Here is a 25,677-nt window from a genome sequence, read left to right on the forward strand (position 1 = left end):
GTGCTGTAATAGTAATTTCAGTTTCAATTCAATTTACAAAGGCAGACAAAAAATTAAAAAGACTAAGCACACATTCCAGAGATTAACTTTTGTTAGGTACTCAATTCAAATACAACTATGATGAAAATAGCTACTAAAGAAGATTGATACTGAACAGAACAAGAATAAATTTAAGGGAGTAAGAAATGTTAGATGTTTGAAAAGGAATGGTGTCATCACAATACAGCTGATTAAATTCGGGGAGTACCTGGGCTTTACAGAGACATAGATAATAAGTAATGTGGACATGGAAGATGACATAGTCACTTGAACAGACATCTCAGAAAATGAGGATTTGATAGTGGATTACAGCTCTATAAACTCTTCCAGAAACAGAAATAAGAATGTTTGTGAAAGAAGGGGATAAAGAAAAGCTACAGAGTCCATGAAAAACAGAAGAAATAAAAGTGGAAAACTGAGAAAAATAAAAAAGTAAACATAATGTAAAGGCCCTTGCAAGGTAAGGCTGAAAAGCTTTTATATGAGACTGAGGAAAAAGAGCCACAAGGCAGATCACAGTCTCGGAGGAAACTGCAAAGTTATGATACAGAAAGATGATCTATCATTAATGTTAAAAATTATACTCAGTTACTCCAGGGACTATATGGTTAGGAAGGTTCAAAAGGTAGCAAGTGGGAAGACAAGAATAACTTTCTCAAGATCAGATTTTCACAAGAATCTATCTGCTGTAGAAAGTCATGTTGAGAAAATCTGAACCCCTTTGATTATTGAAAAAAAAGGAGCACCTGAAAAGAAAGTAACATGGAAATATATTTCCTGTAACTAACCATGGACTGATTTAAAGAGGAAACACCGAGCCGGTAGTACACCTCTTACTAAAAAAATTGAAGTGCTGGTATCAAAACTGTAACTGGCAAAAACTGTAACTGGCAAAAATTCCAGAGGGTTGAAATAATTATGAAGACTTTACAACGCTGATAATTATTTTTATCACCTCTCAAGTATAAATAGCACTCACATTACCTAGTCCCCTTTACTTGGCCAAATCAGTTTTGATATTAAACTGATATTTGATAGTATATGACTGTAAGCACACTGGACTCATAAACACAGTGAGATTGGAAAATTTACAAAATATGTAACATGTGTGCCATGTGTGTGAGATCTAATAAGGGCAGTTAGATAAGCAGATGATAAAACACCAGTCTAAGAAAGGAAATAGAAGAGACAGAGATCAGTTCCTATGGCAGATCAACTCAAAAACACAATGATATCAAAAATCAAACAAGCACTTCCTGTCTGAAAGGTCAAAAAAAAAAGGACCAAAAAAAAAACCAACAACCAAACCTGCAGAAAATCTGTATAATCATTCTGGACTTGTAGTGTAAGAATGGTATCCATAAAGGCCAGCATATTGACTCCCATAAGCTTGTTAAGAAAATGTTAACAAAATGGGTCTCTCAGGAACTTAAAAGCCTAGTCAAGATTAAAATTTTTTAATGTTTTCCTGTCATTATCTATCTATACACTCTTTCAAAAATGGAAAAGCATTAATTCTTTCACAATTGTCTAGTAGGAGAGATCCTTCTTGTTGTTTCTAATGATGATATTTTTTCTCCAATACCTTTTATCTATGGCATGCAAGAATTCAGTTTGAAATCCATCTTTCTCCAAAAAAAGTTTGGTAACTGAGCACAGGAGGATAAAGTGTCACTTCCCTCCCCAGATATAGTACTGGAGAGGAATATGATGAATATTCAAAAAGGACATGCAGATTACCAGGAAATTATTAGCTCTAAGACAAAATGAAAAAAGATAGGCTTATATCTACACTCCTTAGACTTAGCTTTCTCTAAAGCACTTGGCCACAGGTTTTATGTGGGTCTGGTGTGGTGACATAGCAGCAATTTCAGTAGAGGGGGTTTTTTCTTTTTTTTTTTTTTTTTTTTTTCTACTTGACAGAATCCCAAATAATTTGAGGATTGCTATAGGTCAAAGAGGGATCCCTTATAGGAGGAAATTGCTGATACCTATTGCATGTTCAGTGGTACTGCATGAGGACATGTGGGAAATCTGATCAAAGACTGCTGGTATGTTACAGAACTACAGATTGTGGAGAGAGACAATCAGATCATGGAAGCTGCTTTGGGCAGACTTGTCCCTCGAGTACTCTACCTCTGAATTGTGGACAGGTATTATTTTAGAGAAAGCTGACAGAGTAGTCCAAAACAGAGTGTGGGAACAAATGACCAAAAAATAGTGTGGACAATTAAGGGCAATTTGATTCCCTGACTTACATTTGATCCAAACTGCTTACAAGATGAAGCCCCTTCAAAAGTGTGTGTAGACTACACCTGTTTTGTAAATCTCAAGAGAACTGAAGCATGATATAGCTATGAAATTCATTGTTGTATACAATATAGACATGCATCAACAAAAAAAGAAAAATCTAAAGGACAGCAGGAAAATCTCTAGCAAGTTTCAAAAGCAGAATAGATTTGGCAAAGAATTTGTCTGTGGATGCAGCGAAAGGCCAGACTGAGTTCATTTAGTCCAGTATGATAACACTGAAAGTGATGAAAAGTGAATGCTTAGAGAAAAACTTTAGAATACTTTAGAATACAGCAAACATCTGTAGTCCATCTTCTGATCATTACCATATTTCAATCATTTATGGTTAAGGAACTTTCTGAACTGGAGCTACTAATTTAGTAGTCCCTGGGTGACTAAATTAGACTCCTTTGGCCAGCCCCCAGATACAGCTAAGACTGGTAAGGCACACCAGAAAGAAAAAGAGCTTCTGTGGTGTTTGGGGTTTTGTGTGGCAGGGGTTTGGTAGCAGGGGAGGAGCTGCAGGGACGGCTCCTGTGAGAAGCTGCTGGAAGCTTCTCCGGCTCCAAGTTGGACCCACTTCTGGCCCAGGCTGAGCGCATCAGTGGGCCTCTGGGAGGCCCTGGGAGAACAGATTTCAGAAGGGGAACCTGCAGTGAGTGGGGGATTGGAATGTGAGAGGAACCCCTCTGCAGACACCGAGGTCAGTCAGGAAAGAGGGGAGGAGGAGTGGGGGAGGAGGGGATGCCCCCGCAGCCTGTGGTGAGACGGCAGGCTGTCCCCCCCCAGCCCAGGGAGGGGAGCGGGGGAGCGGATGCCCACCTGCAGCCCGGGGAGAGAGGAGCCCATGCCAGAGCAGGGGGATGCCCCCCAAGATGGCCGTGACTCCGTGGGAAAGCCCGCGCTGGAGCAGTCTGTGACTGAAGGACTGCAGCCCACCAAAAGGAGCCATGCCTGAGAAGTTTGTGGAGGACTACCTCCTGTGGGAGGGACCCCACACTGGAGCAGGGGATGAGTGAGGAGTCCTCCTCCCCCTGAGGAGGAAGGAGCAGCAGAGACAACGTGTGGGGAGCTGACCCCATCCCCCATCCCCCTGCACTGCTGGGCATGGAGGAGGCAGAAAGAACCAGGAGTGGAGTTGAGGCGGGAAGGAGGGAGGGGTGGGGGGAAGGTGTTCTAAGGTTTGGGTTTACTTCCCATTATCCTTGTTTTGATTTGATTTGTAGTAAATGAAATTGATTTTGTTTCTTCCCCAAGTTGAGCCTGTCTTTTGCCCGTGACCATAATTGGTGAGTGATCCCTCCCTCTCCTTGTCTCGACCCACAAGCATTTCTTTATATTTTGTCCTCCTCATCCCACCAGGGGTGAGGAGTGAACAAACAGCTTCATGGTGCTTTGTTACTGGCTGGGCTTAAACCATGACCTGTGGTTATATTAGTCACAAAAGGAAGTTCACATACAATGTGGGTCCATTAATAAATAGGTGATGCAACCTTGTGGTGCTGGAATTCAATATGTAAAAGGCAAAGTACTCAGTGCCTTTTCTGCGTCAATTTCTACAGCACATCTGCTCCTAGACATCTGCACGTACCAACATGATTTGGGAAGAAGAAGGACAGCCAATATTGGGGAGCAACAGGAAAAAAGAAGACGCCTGTATTCAAAGGCAGGGCACCAGATAGCTTTCACCAAAGGGTGCTGAAAAACCTGGCTGATTCTATGCAAGGCTGCTATCACCTATGAAAAACTGTGGTGATGAGAAGTTCCTACTGACTGTAGAAAGGCTAACATTACAAGAATTTTTAAGAAAAGCAAGGAGAAGCTAGGAACCTCACATCAATCCCTGGAAAGAACATTGTCCTCTAGGAAAGCACAAACAGGAAATCAGCAGTTACACAGATTTACCAAAGGTGAATAATACTTGATCAACCTGATCATCTTCCATGACAAAATGACTGGCTACATGGACCAGTGGTAGATGTAATAGTGCTCAATGTAACAGTGCTCAACATCAGCAATGTTTTTGACACCGTCTCTTGCAGCAGTGTCTTTTGGGAGCTAACAAAATATGCACTGAATAGATAGATTCAAAATTGGCCTGGCAGGTATGCTCAAAGGGTAGGAATCAATGGCTTCATAGTCAGCTGGTGGCCAGTAATAAGTTGAGCATCAGGAAGTCAATATGGGGTCTTATGCTGTTTAGTATTTTCATCCTCAACCATGACGGTGAGACAGAATGAACTCCCAGCAAATTTAGAAATCATATTCACCAGGAAAAGTAGCTGACACACTGAATAGCAGAGCTTCAGTGTGCATCTAGACACTTGACAAAGTCGAGCACTGGGCCAACAGAAACCTCATGAAACTCAACAAGCAGAGGTACAAAGTTCTGCACTATTGATCAGCAATGTGTTCTCATCCTGAATAAAACAAACTATATGCTCAATTACATTAGAACTGGTGGCAGCAGATCAAGTGAAATTCTTACTAAGCTGGGGAGTCTGTATGTGCAATATTAAGCGCAGTGTTTGGTCTCCCACTTCAAGAGAGATACTGATAAAAACTCTAAAGGTTTAGGAGGTTAGTCAAAGGCTTAGAGCACATGACCTACAGTAAAAAGTTGAGGCAGCTAGGCTTTATCAGTCTGACAAAGAGGAAGCTAAAGTACTATCTAATAGCAGACCATAACTACTTCAAGAACTGTTACAAATATAATGAAGCCAATTTTTCTTAATATGGCAGACAATATACAAGGGCCAGTTTAGCTGGTTCAGGTTTTACCTTACAACAAGCTACTTCCAAGAAAGGCAGGGCAGAACTGGAACAGCATACCCAGACTGTTGTGAAATCTCCATTCTTGGGAGTTTTCAGGATTGGCTAAACAAAGCCACAGCTGAACTGATTTACTGTTGGCATTAGTCCTGCTTTGGGCAGGATATTGGAGTTTGATGCCCTCTCAAGGACCTTTCCAATCAATTTTTCTATGACTCACTCAAGCTGTTCAATTTATTTTGAACTCATAGAGCTTTTGCATCTAAAGAATACTGTGCTAAAAAAGTACAAAGCTTAAAAAATGCATGCTTGACCTGTGTCTCTCAGTAACTTTATCTGCCAATTTCTATTTCTGATAGGATAAAAGATGATTGCCATTAGGCTTTAATTTTCAGAAAAAAAACCCCAAACTTTAGATATCTTTTCATTAGAAAAAAGTATGAGTAAATATTAAATAAGACAGTTATACAAATTTGAGAAGACACTTTAATCTCGTATCTATTTTTGAAGTCTCCATCATCTGACCCAAATTTGGGATCCCACTTTAAAGAACACAAACTAAAAGCAATAAGAAGCAGTCTAAAATGAAGCTATAGAATCTCCAAAGGATGTGAAAGAGCAGGATTAAAATTCTGAACTTCATATGAAGTTTATATTGAATAGAATTATTTTAACAGTTGGCATACATGTAGCAAACTAAATAATTCTAGATTCTTTTCCTCTATTATTTGATATATTCTTTAAATTATTATTGAACAGGAATCAATTATGCAAGGAATCAAAACCTCAAGCTAAGCTGTAACAATAAATTATATTATTCCGCATTTTGAACTTACATTTCTCTTGTCAATTTTGTGACAGGTAGGTAGGACAGACTAGAAGAGGGCAGCGATAATGCAGTTTGGATTTTTGCACTGATGTGCAGGGAATACATCCGAATTTGTACATTGCAGTACCACTCTGTTTCTGTGGAATCAACTGAAAAGTCATATATAGAACCATAGAATCATAGAATGGTTTGGATTGGAAAGTTCCAACCTACCTGCCATGGGCAGGGACACCTTCCACTAGACCAGGTTGCTCAAAGCCCCATCCAACCTGGCCTTGAACACTTCCAGGGAGGGAGCATCCATAACCTCTCTGGGCAACCTGTTCCAGTGCCTCACCACCCTCACAGTGAAGACCTTCTTCCTTACATCTTATATAAATCTACCCTCTTTCAGTTTAAAGCCATCACCCCATGTCCTTTCACTACACGCCCTTGTAAAAAGTCCCTCTCTGGCTGTCTTGTAGGCCCCCTTTAGGTACTGGAAGGCTGCTATAAGGTCTCCCCTGAGGCTTCTCTTCTCCAGGCTGAACAACCCCAACTCTCCCAGCCTGTCTTCATAGGAGAGGGGCTCCAGTCCTCTGATCGTCTTTGTGGCCCTCCTCTGGACTCAATCCAACAGGTCCATGTCTCTCTTATGTTGGAGGCCCCAGAGCTGAACACAGTACTCCAGGTGGGGGTCTCATGAGAGCGGACTAGAGGGGGAGAATCACCTCCCTCAACCTGCTGGTCATGCTTCTTTTGATGCAGTCCAGCATATGGTTTGCTTTTTGGGCTGCAAACACACATTACCAGGTCCTGTTGAGCTTCTCATCAACCAACACCCCCAATTCCTTCTCCACAGGGCTGCTTTCAATCCCACCTGTATTTGTGCTTGGGATTGCCCCAACCCATGTGCAGGACCTTGCACTTGGCCTTGTTGAACTTCATGAGGTTCACACAGCCCCACCTCTTCAAGCCTGTCAAGGTCCCTCTGGATGGCATCGCTTCCCTCCAGTGTGTCAGCTGCACCACACAGCTTGGTGTCATTGGCAAACTTGCTGAGAGTACACTCAATTCCACTGCCCTTGTCCTGACAAAGATGTTAAACAGCACTGGTCCCAGTACTGACCCCTGAAGAATGCAGCTTGTCACTTGTCTCCACTTGGACATTGAGCCATTGAACTCAATTCTCTGAGTGCAACCATCCACCCAATTCCTTATCCACCAAGTGGTCCATCCATCAAAGCCATGTCTCTCCAATTTAGAGACAAGGATGTCATGCAGGACAGTGTCAAATGCTTTGCACAAGTCCAGGTAGATGTCATCTGTTACTCTTCCCTTATCCACCAATGCTGTAACCCCATTGTAGAAGGCCACCAAATTTGTCAGGCATGATTTGCCCTTAGTGAAGCCATGCTGGCTGTCACCAATCACCTCCTTATTTTTCATGTGCCCTAACGTAGTTTCCAGGAGGAACTGCTCCATGATCTCGCCAGGCAAAGAGGTGAGACTGACTGGCATGTAGTTCCCCTGGTCTTCCTTTTTTTCCTTTTTAAAAATGGACATTAGGTTTCCCCTTTTCCAGTCAGTGGGAACTTCACCAAACTGCCACAAGTTTTCAGACAAATAGGCATCTAGCATCAGAAACAAAGTTTCTAAAACTTCTGAAATATAGCCATGGGGAATTTTCACATTAGAAAAAATATCCAAAAGGGTAAACATGGAGTGTCAGGTCCCAAACAATGTCATGAAATGATGCAGCTTGTCTTAGAGCTTGCATTACAGATTTTCTAAGTCTGTGTAAGAATCATGTAAGAACATATGAATGTGCTGAGAGAGAGAGCAGGTAGTGTGGACAATCAGAACAGGAGTGAAATTTCAGTGAAATGCTTCTAAACCTATATCTGCACATTTGAAGAAAGCTGAAGAGAAGTGACAAGAACATGCTCTTCTCTGAAACAGATTAAATTGTACTGAAATTAGATTTTGATTGATCTTCATACAGATAGATCTAAACCCTTCTACAAAACACCGTTTTTTAAAATTAAGGTATCCTAATTGGGATTTTCACTTCCTTATCAGAAGGGGGAAAAAAGACAACCTCAAAGTAAAGCTATTTTCTACACTATAGAGGGAGGGAAAAGTGTGCTATTTTTCTCTCTATCAGGTATAAGACAACCTGGAAAAGATTTTCCATAGTACTGTACTTTTTTAAACTAAATGTAAGCATTTTCTTTCAATGTCTTATTTATTTATTTTAAAGAAGTAGCAGCATTCTTACTTTGGAAGCTTATGAAGCAGTTGAGCAACCGCTATGATAATGGCACGAATTGAAAGCAGGTTAAATTAAAAGGGTATTTTATTCAGTCTGCTGAAAATTTTTAGTTTGCTTTTGTTCCTTGTAAGACCTCTTTTCAATGTATCAAGCGTTCAACTTGACATAAATGACATATGTATTACTAACATTCACCAGTCCTGTTCTTTACAAGTACAAATCTCACCACTCACATTCATAAGACCTTTAACAAGCCTTAGATAGGAAACCACCTTATTTATCCCTAATATGTGTAAGATGAATACAACCAAAAGAGTAATTGTTCCCTTTTTCAAGTCCTGTCAATAAAGTGGCTAGAAATTGTGCACGTGTGTGTGTGTGTGTGTATGTATGTCCTCCCATTATTTCCAAATACAAAGGTTTGGCATTATAAAGAGAGGCTACCACAAAATAGTGAAAAGACTCAATCTTTTGAAAGGAATGTCCCTTCTGGGTTGTTTCTGAGAGCTACGCTCAAAACAGACCTGCCTATTAAGGAGATGTTGCAGTAGATGGGATTTATTTAGTGAAGATTATCCAGACCAGATTGTTTTTATCTTGAAAGAAACTGAACCATGAAAATTCAAATATTTAGTTGAAAGGAATGAGTTCAAGTACAGCTTTCGAGCATAAATTTGAGGTGGCAGCGAAGCCATTGAGCAGCCTATGCTTTCAGAAACTATTACTGTTCTGCAGTCTAACCTGTTAGAGAAACCGGGAAGCAAGTAGGCTGCCCTTAAAACCAGCAGGATTTTAGACTGTTCCTAGGATCTGCCCTCAACAGAAAGAGGAGCAATGAAGTATTAGTTTGTTGGGTTTTTTGTGGTTCTTTCATTTTTTCTTACTTTGTAAAAAGGTTGGTTCCATACTAATGTCAAGAAGTAATCAAAGTAAGGATCAATAAAAAAAACAGAGAGTTCAGATTGTTCTGAAAACACATTCTTCGGTGGAAGGTGAAAAATACTTCCTCACCAAAATAAACATCTTTTCTCCCCAAATTATAACCTGTAAGACCAAGAGCATATTAATGTATCTGTTACATCTTCTGTTTGTTTTGTTTTGAACAAAAGCTTATTTACCTTTTTGGTACATCAAAAATGTCATTAAGCTGAATACATCTTTTCACTTTCACTTTCTTCACTTCCAGTGGATATTGTATGTATAAGCCATGTTCTTTTAGTTACATACATTTCAAATGCCCTAATTATTTATTCTTTTCCATTATCATGGGATTGGATTTATCATTATGTTATACAAATAAGTGTTAAATAGCACATTCATGGAGGTTGACAGAAAAGCTGATCTTCCCTCAAAAATACTTTGGGGAATTTTTTCAAAAAGAAAAAAAAAATCACTGAGTTTAGTGAGATATTAGGGGGAAAGAAACACTTAAGAAGAAAATATATTGATTTTGATATGTTGTATATCTTGTATTCTATTGTTCAGTAATTTGAATGCCTTCTCCTTTATTTTCTCATAAATGCATTTCAAATAGGAAAGCTTGATAGTCACATCATCACAGTGTATAGTGAAAAATAATGTTAAATTAAATCCTAATAGTTTGGCCTAAAAAGAAAGATGAGGGCATTGATCATCATCATATCTCCTTTGAGGTACTGCCCCTCACATAATTTTAACTAGAATGATCTTGCAGGTAGGTGTTTCAGTGGTCACTTGCAGAGACAACACTAGAAAAGGACTTGCAGATTGTCTGTCAAAGGCTGTTGCTACCAAGCCATATTTCTGAGTTTAAAATACAAAAGACTGTCCTAAGTAATGATTCCAGAAAGCATGACAGTTAAGAAATACACTACATTTATTTTTCTTTCTCTGAAAACATCAGGAAACCATTTTTTGTCAGATAATGTCAGAAATTACATTCTATATAAAATTAGTTATAAAGCTTTCTCTGATGCACATTGAACTTTTTCCTTTCTCAAAACTAGAGAAATAGAGACTATAATAACTAACTGAGATATTATAATAACTAACTGACTGCCAGCTAGCAAATGTACTTGGGATGTCATTGTTAATTCTGTGTTCTGCTTTATTACAGGGAGAAAAGGCAAAACAAAACAAAACAAAGTACAATAAGTTATGTAAAAGGATGAAGTAACATAATTTCGTAAAATCTTTGCTCACCTCCTAGATTACTCTAACACTTATTATCTTCAAATGTTAGGAATTGTTCTGTGTGAAATGTAAAATACAAAATAGGTAAAAACCAAAACTGAATGCAATAAAACCAATTAATTTAAAAATGATCAATCTGCCTCCTACTTATTTCTTTCTTATTTCTTTCTTTTCTCCTTCCTCACTTAAGTTGTTTTGAAGGGATTTGTAAACATGATGATACTGTGAAATTAGCATATGACAAAAAGCAAGAACATAGCTTTAGATTTATTCTTTTAATACAGTCTAAAATTTGTCCATATATCAAATATATATTAATATGTATGTTTAATCCTTTTTACTATGTGATGAAATGAATATTCAACAATTGAAAAGGAAACAATTCAGAAAATCAGATAGATAAAACATTAAAATTAATTCAAAACATTTTGAAGATGTGATTATATATGTGTGTGTCTACTCATACAACACATCAACCACTGCTGTTACTGACAACAGGAGTTATATATGTTCACTGAGAAAAAGACATAGAATATTTTGAAAAAGTATTGCAAACTTTTTTTCCTTACAAGATAAGGAATATGAAAGATAGCTGAGAATGGAGGAGGAAAGTGAGCTAAAATTTGAGTTTAGGTTAAATAAAAAAAGTGTGGAATAGATCACTGGCAGTGTATAATTCTTTGATACTTTAGAGTCTTCCTAGAAACATTCAAAAAAGCCAACAAGTAATGAAACGTGAGAATTTACTAGAAACTAAGTACAACTTTTTAGTTCTGACTTTATTTTTTTTAATATAGTAATACTATACACCACCAATTTGATATGTTTCAAAATTAAGAAAAAAAATAGTCTGCATTAAGAGTGCTAAACCACTCTGAGGACCACTAGGGAAATACACCTGCACGTATCAAACTTCTGGGTTCCTGAAAAATATACTGTAGAAAATGCAATATTCTCTATTAGATTCCAACGATTATTTCTAAAATAATTATCTGAAACCTCTTCTGTAAGGTTTTATTGTTCTTTTTGTGTTGTATTCAATTTTGCTTTGTCCTGCAAAAAACCTCCAGTACCACATGTATGCTCAATATTTGTAAATCTAATACAGTATTTACATGAGAAAATTATTTTAACTTACCTTCAATCCAATTTTTGCCAGATTATCAGAGATATATGCTCTCTTCCAAGTTGGTATTTTATCTTCTTTGCATACTAAGTACATGCTATATTGCACTAAATAATTTTATACAGTATTTCATGTCACTTTTTACTGAGAAGTTAAGTTTTGAAAGAGTAGCTCAACAACAGCAATAAATTTTTAACATATACATTTTTCAAGTGCAGTATTAGAGAAGTGATACAATGGTAGGGTTGATATTTTACCTAAAATCTGAGCCTATCCGTTTTCCATTTTCTGGTTCTCCAGGATCTGGACACATATTGGATGCCTGTTTAATACCTCCCTCATTTACTGCAAAAACAAAATAAAACAAAATAAACAAAAAAAGATAAAATAATACAGTTTTTAGGAAATACAGAGTTAAGCAAATTAACAAATAAGAAAAAGTACATTATCTGCATTTTAGGTCCTTTAAAACAGATTTTCTACATAATATGATCACCCATATAATCTCTAGTTCAATACACAAGTTTCTCCTCCCTATAATAAGCAGAGCATGTATTTTCTGTTGTTTTTAAAAAATAACACAAGTTTTTAAAAAGTTGTACTAATCAGCTATTTTGTTTGTTTGTAATATTATTGAACCCATATGGAAATGTTATTACTATTACTTTACAAACATTAACATTTAAAGGAGTGTTCATCAAGTTTAGGGCTGTAAGATTTTACTCTGAACATAATCTAATAAATGTCATCTCCACTAAGAGCTGACCTTTTCTCCTTGAATTATAATAAAACTTGAACGCATAGGCTCAGGCTGAGAGAATTATCCTTAATCAGTATTGAAAATGCAGATATCCCCAAAATATGGTGATCTGAAGGTAAACTCAAAATGCCAGTTTGATTTGCATACATTTATCATACAATAAACTAAAATGGATCTTCAGAGAGAAACTTCCTGTGAACCTTTCAGTATGTTTTTCTAGAAATTTGTATGCAGTGATCTAGCCCTCAGCATATTCAGCTACCTCTTCACTCTTTTTTTCCTATGCATTATATACTTTCTCATAATTTTACAGCTTGCAAAAGTATATCTTACAAAAATAATTTTAGGCCAAAATAATTCTATTAATTTTGTATTTCATTTTTGAAGTTCATTGATGCAGGAGGTAGCAGTTCCCCAAAAAAACATTAGCAAAGGAGGTTGGTCTGCTATTACTTGGTAAATTCATGGCCCGATAGAAGAATATTTTTTTCAAAAATACAAGTTGACATGAAACCAAGAGATTTATACTAAACAGAAAGAGATTTTCACCTTTATTCATCTTTATTTCTGAGGAATTAGACCAATGGATTTGTAGCATTACATTTTAACTTTCCTTTAAAGAAGAAGTTTACATATAATTAGGCTAATCACATTACATTGTAAATTGAATGTACCCGAATAAAAAAAATGTAGCTTATAACTATACTTCTAAAGGGTGTTCATTAAATTTCATCTTTTAATGAAGGACAATAACATTCAGAATACTTAGGGGTTTTCCTTTCCTTGAAATTTGTCTTCTTACGCACACAGAAAGGGAAGAATTGGTTTGGTACCCCTGAGGAAGTTGAAGACCAAATGAAAATGTTGCAGAGGGTTAAAAGGAAAACATCTCAAGTTAGCATGCTGCTCAAAAAAAATACCAAGCTCAGCCCTTGTCAACTTGAACCACAGTATTTATTCTCCTCTGCCCTGAAAGGGCTGTACCATGTCCAAGGTTGTTCTAATAGCAAACTAAGGCAATCTCTGTTCATCTGCATTGCTATGCTCAGGGGACTTTTGGGCCAAGAGGGCTCTTCCTTAGAACCCATCCATATTACCAGGTTTCAGTCTTTTCCTCCCCCAGTACTTGTAGGTGTGATGAAAGCATATTAGCTATAGAAACCCAAGTTCCTGCTAGTATTGGAATATATATATCTCTAACAATTACAGTTCCATAAACTGCATTTCACAAGGCCATCTAGCAGGAACTTGTTGGACAAAGCATTTCAAATGAACTCTCTCTTTGAAATATCTGGGTGCTTTTCTATAGTTCCAAAGCCTATATCAAGATGTGAGAAATTCAGAATCATCATAAGCAGCCTGTATATGTAGGAAAGACCTTAAAACTTTGGATTCAGTGAGCAGTGCAGGAAGAGAAAGGAAGTATGCTTCAGAACAAGTAGGGAAAAAGACACCTCATTTTTTTGACAGTCTGTTAACTTTTCTGACATGAAACATATGTTAAAACTATAGTTAGGAAATTATTCAAGATGCCATGATAGTAATATTAAAGAAATCAAAATAAAATAGCGCCATTTGGGAGATGTGTCATACATCTATGCACATAGAAGAAATACTTTACTATAAAAAAAAAAAAGTAAAAATATGATTTAAACAGAACTATTTCTATTTATTGTAATTCATGTTTTAATATTTCAAATAACTATTTTATTTTTGTACACTATATTTCCCCATACACAGGTAACAGTGTGAATATTCATTTAAAAAATAATACTCTACTGGATTTCAAAGCACAAGAACTATTATGTACTTCAGTTTCTACCAAAAATGGAAGCTTGAAAAAACTATTGTTTTTTGACACCTTCTGTAGAAAGTTCCATTCTCCATGAAATGGATTTTTAAATTATAAATATTGGATTTATTAATATTCATATATAAAATTATAAAGGCTTATGTTAAAAAATTAATAAAATAATTACAGTGACAAAATTAAAATAAGACCTATACCACAGTAAAAATTCAGAAGAAAAAATTTATAAGTAAAAGTCATTAAACTGATTTCTTATTTGATCCTAAATCAGAAATGCATTTAAGCACAAACTTAAATCCATCCTGATTTCTGTTAAGTACTTAGCAAAAAATAAATGCACATTTTATTATTTTTGTATTGGTGTTACTTTTCCAGACATAACACTTGATTTTTCAGTCTACTGACATACAGCTCTATGTAGTTCCCCAGATACCTGTCTATCTACATTAGTTTGTTTTACACCCCAGATAGTCATACGACAATAAGCAATGAAAGGGTTTCCTGTGGTAAGTTAAAGGCTCCCTTAGGCAAAGCATTCATTCATTGTCTGGTCATGAAACTGAGAGCAAGAAATTCCAGCGTTCTAATCCAGATTTAATTAAGTCCCCCAATGATTTTTTTTGTTGATCTCAATACTTGCAAAATGACATTGATGCATACTTGTTTCAAAGTGTATCATCATATCAAGTATTACCATTCTGGCTTTACTGTGTGCAAATTACCTATGCATTAGTATTGAACGTTATATACCTGATACATTAAAAAAAAATAAAATAGGGAAAAGACATACACCTGAGAAATGTTAGATGATAATTTCTAATGACATTGATAATACAAGGCATAACATAAAATGGGTATTCACTTATCTTATTTCCACTAACTGTTGAATGATGGTCATTCTTTTTTTTAAAGGACCCTATCTGTCATTGTACTGCAAGTACAGGTCCAGCTGAGGCCACACTGGGAATTTTATTTAAAGTCAACAGCTAAGTACATAGGCTTTTCATGAAATACTGCCTCTTCAATTTCCTCAGCTACCAAAGTGAATAGCTAACCAAATCATAGATTACAATATAAAATCTTAGTTATCTATTTATCACAAAATTATGATCACTAAAGGTACAAATCATCAAGGTTTTCACCTTCACTTATTATTGACTTATATACGTAATCTACTCTGCATAATCAATAAAATAAGGTACGGAAGTTTTCAGCTTCACATAGAGTATCATAACATATGAAATTATATAAAGGCTTTCAAAAGTATATTGACAAATTTCATCACTAATTTCGTAACAATCACCTTTAGGTATCACAAGTGTCTGGTACTTCACTATAAATATGCAATTCCTATTAATGTTTATATAATGGAATATTTAATGATTTGTGCAAAATAAATTTATAGAGAAACAATCTGTTTTATCAGCCACTGTACTATTCTCATTTTTAACTATAAAAGCATAGATTGACCATCAGACAGAAACCTCAGTGATGTACCTTATAAACACTACTGTAATTATCTTACTGTTATTTCTTGTTGTATAGTCACTCTATTTTCCAGTCACGCAATATGCATAAAAACAATCCTTGTTTTTTAATATCTTGATACAAAGTTTTCAAATAAACCAGAAATGCCTTACGGAACTATTTAGGTGTTACAGTTTACAGAAAAGTTGAATATGGCAATATGCTACATTATAAAAACTGAACAGCAGTGTGTTTTGCTTTATTTTTCTGACTTGGTAAATGTTAAAGGGTCTGGCTGCTTGAAGACACCTTTTTATAAAAAAAAACACATCTAGTATGTTGATAGTTTAAAATCTAAAACTGCAAAATGCATTACAAGTTATGCCAATGTGCCCTGCTAAATTCTGGAAACTGAATCCATCACTGACACTTTAAACAAAAAATTAGTGCAAATGTGTCCAACCTAAGGAGCTTCGAAAGCAAGTCCTTTCACTCCTGTGAAGAATAATGAAATGTAGTATAAGCAGATATAGGCTAAGCATTTAGTCCATCTTAATTTTAACCAATTACATGTAAATATTTAAAATGCGGTTCTAGTCCAAAAAGGAACTCTATAAAAATGGCACGTTCTTTTGAAAAAGATATCCTCTTTAATGTATTTAGAGCCACACCTGTTTAATTTACATTACAAAGTTGCCTGACTCCTCCTTATGAGCTCACGTGGACTCGGTCCTCTAAGATGCCCAGCACTTTCAGTTTCTATTTTCTGTAATTAAAATTGAAGGCACTAAGCATCTCCAGAGTTTTAAAAACTACACTTAGTTAATCAGTTCAAAATGTCAAAATTAATGAAGAAAAAAAGTTTCAGAAAGTGACCTCATGTATGTCACTTGAAAAAAATATGTGGTTGCACATTTGTAAATGAGGATAGGCTTTGCTTTGTATAGCCTTTTGCTGCTAGTACTAATTTTCAATTAAAAAACCACCTCTCGTTCACAGCTAAGATTTCAGCTGACACCTGGGAGGCTGAATATTTACTTCTTTGCAAATAATGCAAATTTAGTGTGAAATTACTGACAAAATAACATGTCTTTCTACAATGCCATATTTATAGAAAGCCTGCCTTTAGAGTAGAACCATATCTAAAAATTCACCATGCAGACTGGAGAAACAGATTTAAGTCAGTTATATTATCAGAAATACATAAACAATTTTGAAAACACACAAACAACACAGACAGCACAAACTTCACTCTTGCACTAGAAAAAAGTAACAAAAAAGGAGTACACTCACAGATAGAAAACTTGTTGCTGTTGTCTTTCCCTGGAAACAATTTAAATCCTCTAGATTTAAAATCTATGGCCTTTTTCACTAGTTAAAAAAACAAACAAAAACACGTATCAGGCAATACAGTCTATAATATTTCATTTCATTTGAACAAATTTTATCATGGAAGTATATACAAATTAAAGTACCAGCTACTAAGAAGCTCATATAGTGTATCTTTGGTGGAAAAAAAATTTACAAAAACAAGTATTGAGACCAATTTGTACACCTGACAAAGGAAAGAAGTAAGATTTGTAACTTAATTTTTCTCATGCATAACCAAGAAAAAAAATTATGGCCAAAAGTGTTTCTTTCCATGCACCATATAGTTGTGTAAAACATTGTCACACAGTTATGGAACCTGGAAAATGAAAAGAACAATAGATATGTTTGCTCTAAAACAGTTGAACAGTTGAATCTTATCTGGTGTTGCTTCTGTGTTAAGAAACAGTAGTGCTTATCCCCCACTCCTTTAAAAAAAAAAAGAAAAAAAGAAAAAGAAAAAAACTACAGAATACTTTCATTTCTGCCAACTGAAAAGTCAGCAACCTTTAAAAAAAAGGTACTGTGACATTTTTTAAAGTTGATTTTTTGTGAAATTTTAATTCAATTATCCTTTCCAGTGATAGAGAATTTAAAAGGAAATAAAGAGTCATCCACGACATGTTATTGAAAGCACACTGAAATCCAATATATATTCTCAGATCTGAACTCCAGTAGTATCCAAGCAATACAGGACATATATTAATCCACATATATTCTGAAAAGTTTTAATCAGCAGTAGAAATGCCAACATATTTTTTGTCAACATATTTTGCCTGTTACTTCAGATTTTAAAATTCACATTAAAAGTCAGTATTACATTTGGGAAAAAAAGACAAAACAGAGGCAACAGCTAAAAAATTACAATGTTTCAATAGACAAAATGTCCTTCTAAAAGTAATGCACTGGAATACATTCTCAAGATCTACAGGCACCCACATTATCTCCCCATTCCCAAATTACCTCTGCTAGTTGTTTTCAAAATCTACCTTAGCTATGTTCCTAGCTTTAGTACAGAAGAAAAATTTTTATTCAGGAAGTACTGAGATTTTCTTAACTGTGTTTAGATCACACAGACAAAACAGAAGTATTTTGACCATAGAAAAAACACTGCATTATTAAATTAAGCATACCAGGCTAATTTTCTGGTTTAACTAGAGTTTTGGATACAAAAAAATAAAATACAGTCTACTGTTCTGCTGTTGGTTCTGCAGCTGGTCGTCTTTCTAGCTTAAAAACTATTATTTGCAAAGGATGATATGGAAGGTAGTTGGCTCCCACCTTACCCTTAAGCCCACAGCTGAACTACATCTGTGAAAGTCTTTATTTTGGGCTGGCTTTATGATAAAGGCAGTTAGTGTAGGCAAACCATGTGGCCTCAACATATTTTGGAAACAAAACAACTAATAAAAAGAGAGTAAAACCAGAACAGATATAAAAATGTAAGAGAGAATAAAGCAAAAATAGCAAAAGAAACTTTTTCTTTAAGTCATCAAACTAAGTGCCTCTTTTCTCCAATGCACTCTGCCAGTGAGCAATGAACCATACATAAAAATGGACCTTCTAAAAAAATCTGTATTTTAAGTATAGGTTAATTTTAGATACATTATATTCAACTGACTTTATAGATTAGATATATTTAAAAACTACATGGAAGAAGATGTTTTATGTTGGCTACAAGCAAATACTGCTGATGAAGACAGCAGAGGTTAAAGGAACTAAGAGAAGCTATTGCAAGAAGATAGACAGTACATCATCAAAGAATTTTTCAGCACCCGTTAACTTCTTATACAAAATCAATGAATAGTCAAAGAAATGCTTACATGAGACATAAATTCTAAAGTAGCAAAATACTATTGAAGTTTTTTTATATATAAAAGTAATCATTACCATGCACAAGAGCAGAGCAAGGTTCAGGAGAAAATAGCATACTACTAAGAAATACAATTAATAGGATAGATATAGGATGTGATGATAAATATTTTTACACTTTTGATGAAAGAGACCATACTTTCCTCTAAATACATAGAGGTTTTTATCTCAATAGGCAAAATGTAAATTTCCTTGTGTATCATCATAACGTAACCTATAAATATTGATAATGGTTCTGGGAAATACATTATTTGCAGGAGCACAACGTATCTCTTGCCACAAAATACTAATTTTTTTAACTTTTTTTTTCAACCCTTAATACCAGAAGCTCTCCCCACCCAAATTAATTGAAGTCCATAAGCAGTTCTATCCTCAGTGGAAGTCATGGACCCAAGAACTGCACCTTCACACAGTAGAGCCATACTGGAATAACAGTAATGCTCTCTCATTATTGTATGAGATTTCTAAGATGCTATTTCTACATACATACGAATGTAAGAGTATAGCTGTAAGCTTCTTTTGGCCTTCCCTGAGCATCAGTATAAAACAACCCCTCATGAACCAGAAGATAGGCCTAGCTATTCTTCCAACACCTAAGTAAAATGGGAGTGGGTGTGATCTCATGACCTCAGGTGCTAGGATGGGTTTAGGGAGATGTTTGTCCTTTATTTTCAGAAATCATCGTAAAAACACATTAAAGAAGGAAGATTGGTTTGGATTTTTTGTTTGTTTCTATTCATCCTCAAACATCTGAATGGCATATCCATAGTTTATGTATACAAGAAACAGAGTTCACAAGATCTAAGGTGGAAATGAAAATAGTTACAAAAGTGTCTTGATGAACATATTTAAAACAATCAGAGATTTTTAGAACTATTAGCATCACTTTTCCAAGGCTATTAAATACTACTAGGAAAGCAAGCAACCCAAGATCTCTGAAGCATGTTTACACTACAAAAGAAGAATTTTACTTTTAACTGGGTTTTGTATTTTGATTTATTAAACAGTAGTTTCTGAACACACTGTGAAGGAGTAGTTATAGAAATGTATTCGGTCAAAACATGTCATTACTAAAATATGTGTCAGGTTGCATATGAATGTACATACACAAAAACAACCCCACCATCACCAAAAAATCCCATACCCAAAACACAATAAATATATTCTTTAATACTTGGTAAACTAGACATTATTTTGCACACGTCAATGTGGAAACCAGAGAGAAAAATGGTAACTGTTCAAAAACAGTTTTAGCATACACATGACAGTCAGTACTGAAAGTGGATTTCACTTTTCAGAAGTCTGAGGACGGATTCATGTGAGCAAAGAGTGCAGTTGTACACATCTAAGCTAGTCCACAAAGAGAAATAGACCCTTTAAGGGCTCAATTCATCTGGCCTTAGATACCCACCTTCTCACAAGATGAGTTTAAATTTTGATATGCCCATTTCTCTCAAGACAAATAGTTCAGATGTGACAGTGCTACAAACACCTAAATATGGTTAGACAGGTATGTTCTCATATTTCTGAACAGCTGAGTGCCAGGGAAATAGATTAGTCCAAAAAAGTAGGATAACCTTGAGAAGGCATACTGGTGTAGATGGAAGGTAGAAGTAAGATCCTCCATTCCTTTGGAGAATAATATTGCATAAATTAAAACAGATGTGAACCCAAAGCTTCCTTTATGCCCTGTCCTTCAATCTATTTCAGAATCAATCCAAAAATAAAACTGAGAAGTTAGATCAAGGAAATCAAACTGTTCAGAGACCAAACTTCATCAATTCTATCTACAATAGAATAAATCCTCAGTATCACTTTCATATTATTAATTATGTATTTGGAAAGACTATAAAAATCTACTTTAAAGATAATCAAAATTTATAAAAAACCTATCTGAAGTAACCACCTGTCCAGTGCTATAATGCAAGGAAAGGCTTTAAATTTTCTTTAATACTACTTTAAATACATATGACTTGTAGGTTGGTTGGTTTGTTTGTTTTACATTTATATATTTAAAAGTCAGCAAGTTTGTTTGTTTGGATTTTTTATTTTGGGGGTCAAGAATGTTGGTGCACATCTATCTGAATAAGTGTCTGACAATCCTGAATGTATTTTTGATTATGTGACCTGATGAAACATAAACAGTAGCATCAGAACTGTGTGACACGGAATTAGATGATGTCAAAAAACTCCGAAAACCTGAAAACTATTTAGGCATCCACCTTGGAGCTTATGTTCAACACTGCTCATGCTTTTTTTCCAGTTCAAATGGATTTAATACAGAATAGGAGATTATAATTTGTGTAACTTTTTTTCTAAAGTCAGAAGGCCCAATTTTTCCTGCAAATATGAAAGATGGAACTGAATGCTTTATTGAGGGAAGGATATAAACAGTCCTGGTAATGGAAGAAGTTCAGGTAATAAGTTTTGCATGACAGATGGGTGAGCTAATATTCAGCCAATAGACCACACTGATGTACACTTTTCAAGTAGTAAATTTATATGTAAACTCAAAACATGTTCAGAACAACTTTGTTGAACTTTTTGACCAAAATGGTCTCTCATGTAAGATAAGGAAGATTCAAACACTTACAGGCAGTTTTAGACACATAGAAAAAATTGAAATGTTGTCTTAATTATTTTTTATAAAAAGGTTGTGTAATTATGCATATAAATATGCATACAGGCTACATACAAACACTTGTGAGAGAGGACTAAACTAGACAATTACCACATTTTACTCTTCAGGCTAGGTACTGCATTAAAAAAGGACCTCAGGTAAAAAACAATATATGTACATATATTTTAAGCAGCTATATTATAAAAGAAACACTTAGATGTATAATTTCCCTAGCAACCTTGAATACAACAAGCTCTCAGACACTAGAAATCAAATTAATTTTGAATGAAGAAAAGATTGTTCTGTTGACACAATTCTGGCCTCATTGAAACAGTATATCCTGAGAGCTAAATGAGACATAGATTTCAAGATGGAAAATTTGCTTCTATAATATAGAAGCATCAGAGTATATAGCCATGTGAAGGATATCTATTTAAAACACAGACAAACCACAAATTCATGTCTTTATTTTAGTTATGCAACAGCATTTATGTAAATAAATTGCCCAGCTTGTCTTGTCTACATTTAAACTACATGTAAACTTTTAAACCAAGTATAAAGTACATTTGAAATGCTGATGACTAAAACACCACCATTCTACACAAAACAGGCATTCAGGCTGCATTACTACAAGTTACTATGCAGAGTATTAACCATGGAAACTTGGGCCTCTTCTGACCTTATATACTTCTTTCCTTGGGTGTAGCTCAAAGTAGTTCAAACACTGAAACAGTCCCTTCCCTCTCCTGAACCTTTCTCACATTATATTCACTGCCACTCAGCTAATGGAGATGGAGAACAATATCATAATATCAAAGCCATTATTTCAAGATTGCACACACAGTTCTCCTTAAATGCCATCTGCAGAAGTATAATGTTACATGAAAAAAGGCATTAGATTGCTTATTTGACTGTACCTAAATGTTTGTATTGCTTATACATAAATGCCCATATAACATGTCTTAGAAAATATCTAATGTCTCTGGAAATTAAGGGAAGGTTTTGTGCCCTCACAATCTCTGTATTCTTCTGTTTCACATCTTTGACATTTATTTAAAGTCAACTGCAAAGGATTCTCTTTGATAATGTCTGAAACAAAAATAACTGTTAAAAGAAATTCTGGGGTGAAAGTCTTTGAGATATATTTTCTCAAGATTTTTTTTTTCCTTTTTCTCACAAGACTGAGAGAGAAAAGTTAATTTTTCCTTTGAATTTGCATTCTCAAAATTCTTCCCACCATACTAGTATCATTTAGAAAAGAGAAGTCAATACCATTTGTTTTCTTTGCATTGGGTCAAGACGTTAGGGAATACAAGTTGACATTAAAAACACTTGTAGATTCAGAATTACATGATCTTCTGCAATAAGTATATTTGCTGGATTTACATTATCCTAGAAATGAGTAATTAAGTCATTAACTGCTTTGTGAAGAGACAGAAGACATTTGTTTGTTATACAGTGTAGAACTGATTCTGACTGGTGCAGAACCAGTAATTCACTGATTGTTCAAGAACCTCAATATCTGACAATGGCGGATTTTACTTGCAGCATCTGCTATTTTTGATGACAGAAACGCTAATCTGATACACTCTGGACTTCCAACATCTGGTGCCCATGTGCAGATATGCCAAATAAATCATGCATGACACTCCCAGTTCATCTTGGGCCTATGTCTAATTCATTGTCTTTCCTCCCTCAAGTAGATCTACATGCACATCACATCCACAGCCTGAATGCATTGAACTACTACTCATGTACAGGTCAGTTCCATTTTTTTTTGCGTACACTTCATGTCCACTACACATGTGATGCAACTAGTTACCCACAACTTCCAAACTCTGACAACACAAGTGCTAGATATCCAGATATCTTGGGGATCACCACTTCAACGGATTGCACAAATGGGGGTGGGGAGGAGGAAGATATTACAACCTATTTAGTTTTTAGATGATGGCACTTTAGGCTCTAGAAACTTACATTAAAAATCTCTAAACCTAGCAATTACCCAAATAAACTTCACTGTGACCTAACACACTAACTGATGTAGCACTACCTTCTAGAGCCTTTCTGCACCTTGAAAGTTGACATTAGAGTACATGAATTTTCATCAGTTTTTGTAATACAGCATCAACTGCGTAGGTTAATGATTTCTTAAATATGAAGAACAATTCAGAAGATGAACAAATAGACTATAAAGTGGTGATCCATCCAGTTTTCATACTATTCCATTTTTTGCTTTTTACATGAGCTGATCTTAGTTTCTCTTTTTCTATTCCCCCCACCCCTGCCCCTTTCAACCCTAAAGTGCCCTGGTCAAAGCAGATTGTATAGAAGATTTATACTTCAAAGCACTGCAGCTACTGCATTACTGTATTGAATTACTGCACTGTATTACTAATTACTGCACTAACATATTGCATTAGTACAACATGTAATAAATAATTGTTTCTTGATGCTACAATATTTTAAACACAATGAGGTGGTGGACAATAAATAGAATGACTAAAATAGTGAAAATGACTTTGTGACTCCTTGTTAAAAGTAGAGATGTTTAAACAAAGTTACTACTCATTATGATCTATTAAATAGATAAAATTAGACTTTTTATTTCCTTTCAGGTATCTTAGTTTTGCTGAAAAAAGGCTCTCTGTTAGTGTTATGCAACAATCAAAAAGTTTCATTCAGAATGGAAGAAAATGCAAATGAGAATGACTGTAAAATTCTCTCCATAAAATGAAATGCTCTGATAGTTCAATGAACATAATTGTATACTTCAACAAAACATGCCATAGGCATATGATTCTAACCTAATGTGTGCATTTCACATTTACTTTAAAATTTAATGTATTTTGATTTTATTTTAATATGATGCATTTCCATTTTAATTGTGCAACTTCTCAGGTTCATTTTTTCTCCATAGATGAAAACCTACGACAATTTTCAGAGAACAGTATGATATAAGCTATGTATAATTTAATATGCATTTGAAAATTTCTCATTGGGTTCTTATCTCAGTTAAAAATACACTGATGAGACACATAATGGGAAAAATCCTCCTCTTCTCTTGACTCAAATGTATGATTAGCATGGAGCAGAACTAGAAGCTTGAGTGTTACTGTGCTATGTCATTTGTCAACAAAATTGTATGTGGAACCCTCCCACTTTACAACAGTTTCACTAAAATTTATAAAAATATTTTACTTTCTTAGGTAAGTTCCAATTAATATAAAGAACAACTTTGTACAATAAAGTAACGCAATAATGAGCCAAACTATGTAAAATCAGTCAGAAAATGTATTGATAAAACAAAATTATTTTCATACACCTTACAGGTGTATATGTATAGAGGTTATTCTATATAACAGTATTGAATTAAGAAGGATGAGGAAATACAGTTAGTTTACACAGGTAGTCTTTAAAATAGCCAAAATTACAGCTTTTCTACTGTATTCTACATTATAAGTATCTCAAATTTCTCTGATTTGGAAAAAGAATTATTTAAAAGAATGCAAGTGCGGTTAATATGTATATTTTTAAAGTAATGTGTAAATGAACTAACGATAACTTGCTTTTTATATTCTAACTACAATGTATTTGATTTATACCAACATATTATGGTCAAAATAAGAAAACATGAAATGCTGAGGGAAAATAATGACACAACACATCAGAAGACAAATATCAATTATAGAAATAAGCATGTATAATATAATGAAGAACATGTAAGAACTGCAGGAACTGCAAGAAAAATAAACAGAAGGAACAAGCTAGAAAAATAAAATTGACAGGCAAGTATGAGGAGCAATAATTCAATTAAAACATTAACACAACTCATTTCTTAAAATCCATATGACTGATTTTCTTTTTCCCTTCTTTCTTCTAATCCCACTGGACTTGACTATTGGATAAAAAGTTACCTCCTTTCCTATGACTTCTTTGAAGTGGGAAGATGTCAAGAAGCTTAAGTCATTATTATCAGCTTTTCTCTAATAAAAATCTTTAAATTAACAAACCATGGGTTATAGAGTTCATCCACCAAACAGAACACATCTATGTGACTCGTTGCACAGGTATTTCCAAAAGTATTATGAAATACTGAAAATATATAGTTCAGTGATTAAATGCTTGAGTGCTAAATTATATCTGTGTTATGTTAATAAGCAGTTCTTGGAACTTTTCAAATTATTCTAAAAAATAACTTTTCAAAATACACAAATTTATATACGAATATTCTTATATGTATAGAACATAAGAATCTTACTGCAAAATATATTGTTTTTCTTCAGTCTCCCATCT

The 25,677-nt window shown here is 34.9% G+C and overlaps 1 protein-coding gene across 3 annotated transcripts in view; it reads right to left on the reverse strand.

Moving 5' to 3' along the window:
• CSMD3 (CUB and Sushi multiple domains 3) overlaps positions 1-25,677 on the reverse strand; it is a 749,348-nt gene that overhangs the window by 434,816 nt on the left and 288,855 nt on the right. For 2 of the 3 annotated variants that reach the window (XM_075024388.1, XM_075024387.1), the window contains 2 exons: positions 16,815-16,892; positions 11,742-11,829 (listed from right to left, as the gene is read on the reverse strand). In XM_075024388.1, coding sequence (XP_074880489.1) covers positions 11,742-11,829; positions 16,815-16,892 — 166 coding nt within the window. The remainder of the gene's footprint in view (positions 1-11,741; positions 11,830-16,814; positions 16,893-25,677) is intronic. The other variant, XM_075024389.1, reaches the window with a different exon arrangement.

Source organism: Buteo buteo, chromosome 3 (genome assembly GCF_964188355.1).
Source record: "Buteo buteo chromosome 3, bButBut1.hap1.1, whole genome shotgun sequence".
NCBI classification, from domain to species: domain Eukaryota; kingdom Metazoa; phylum Chordata; class Aves; order Accipitriformes; family Accipitridae; genus Buteo; species Buteo buteo.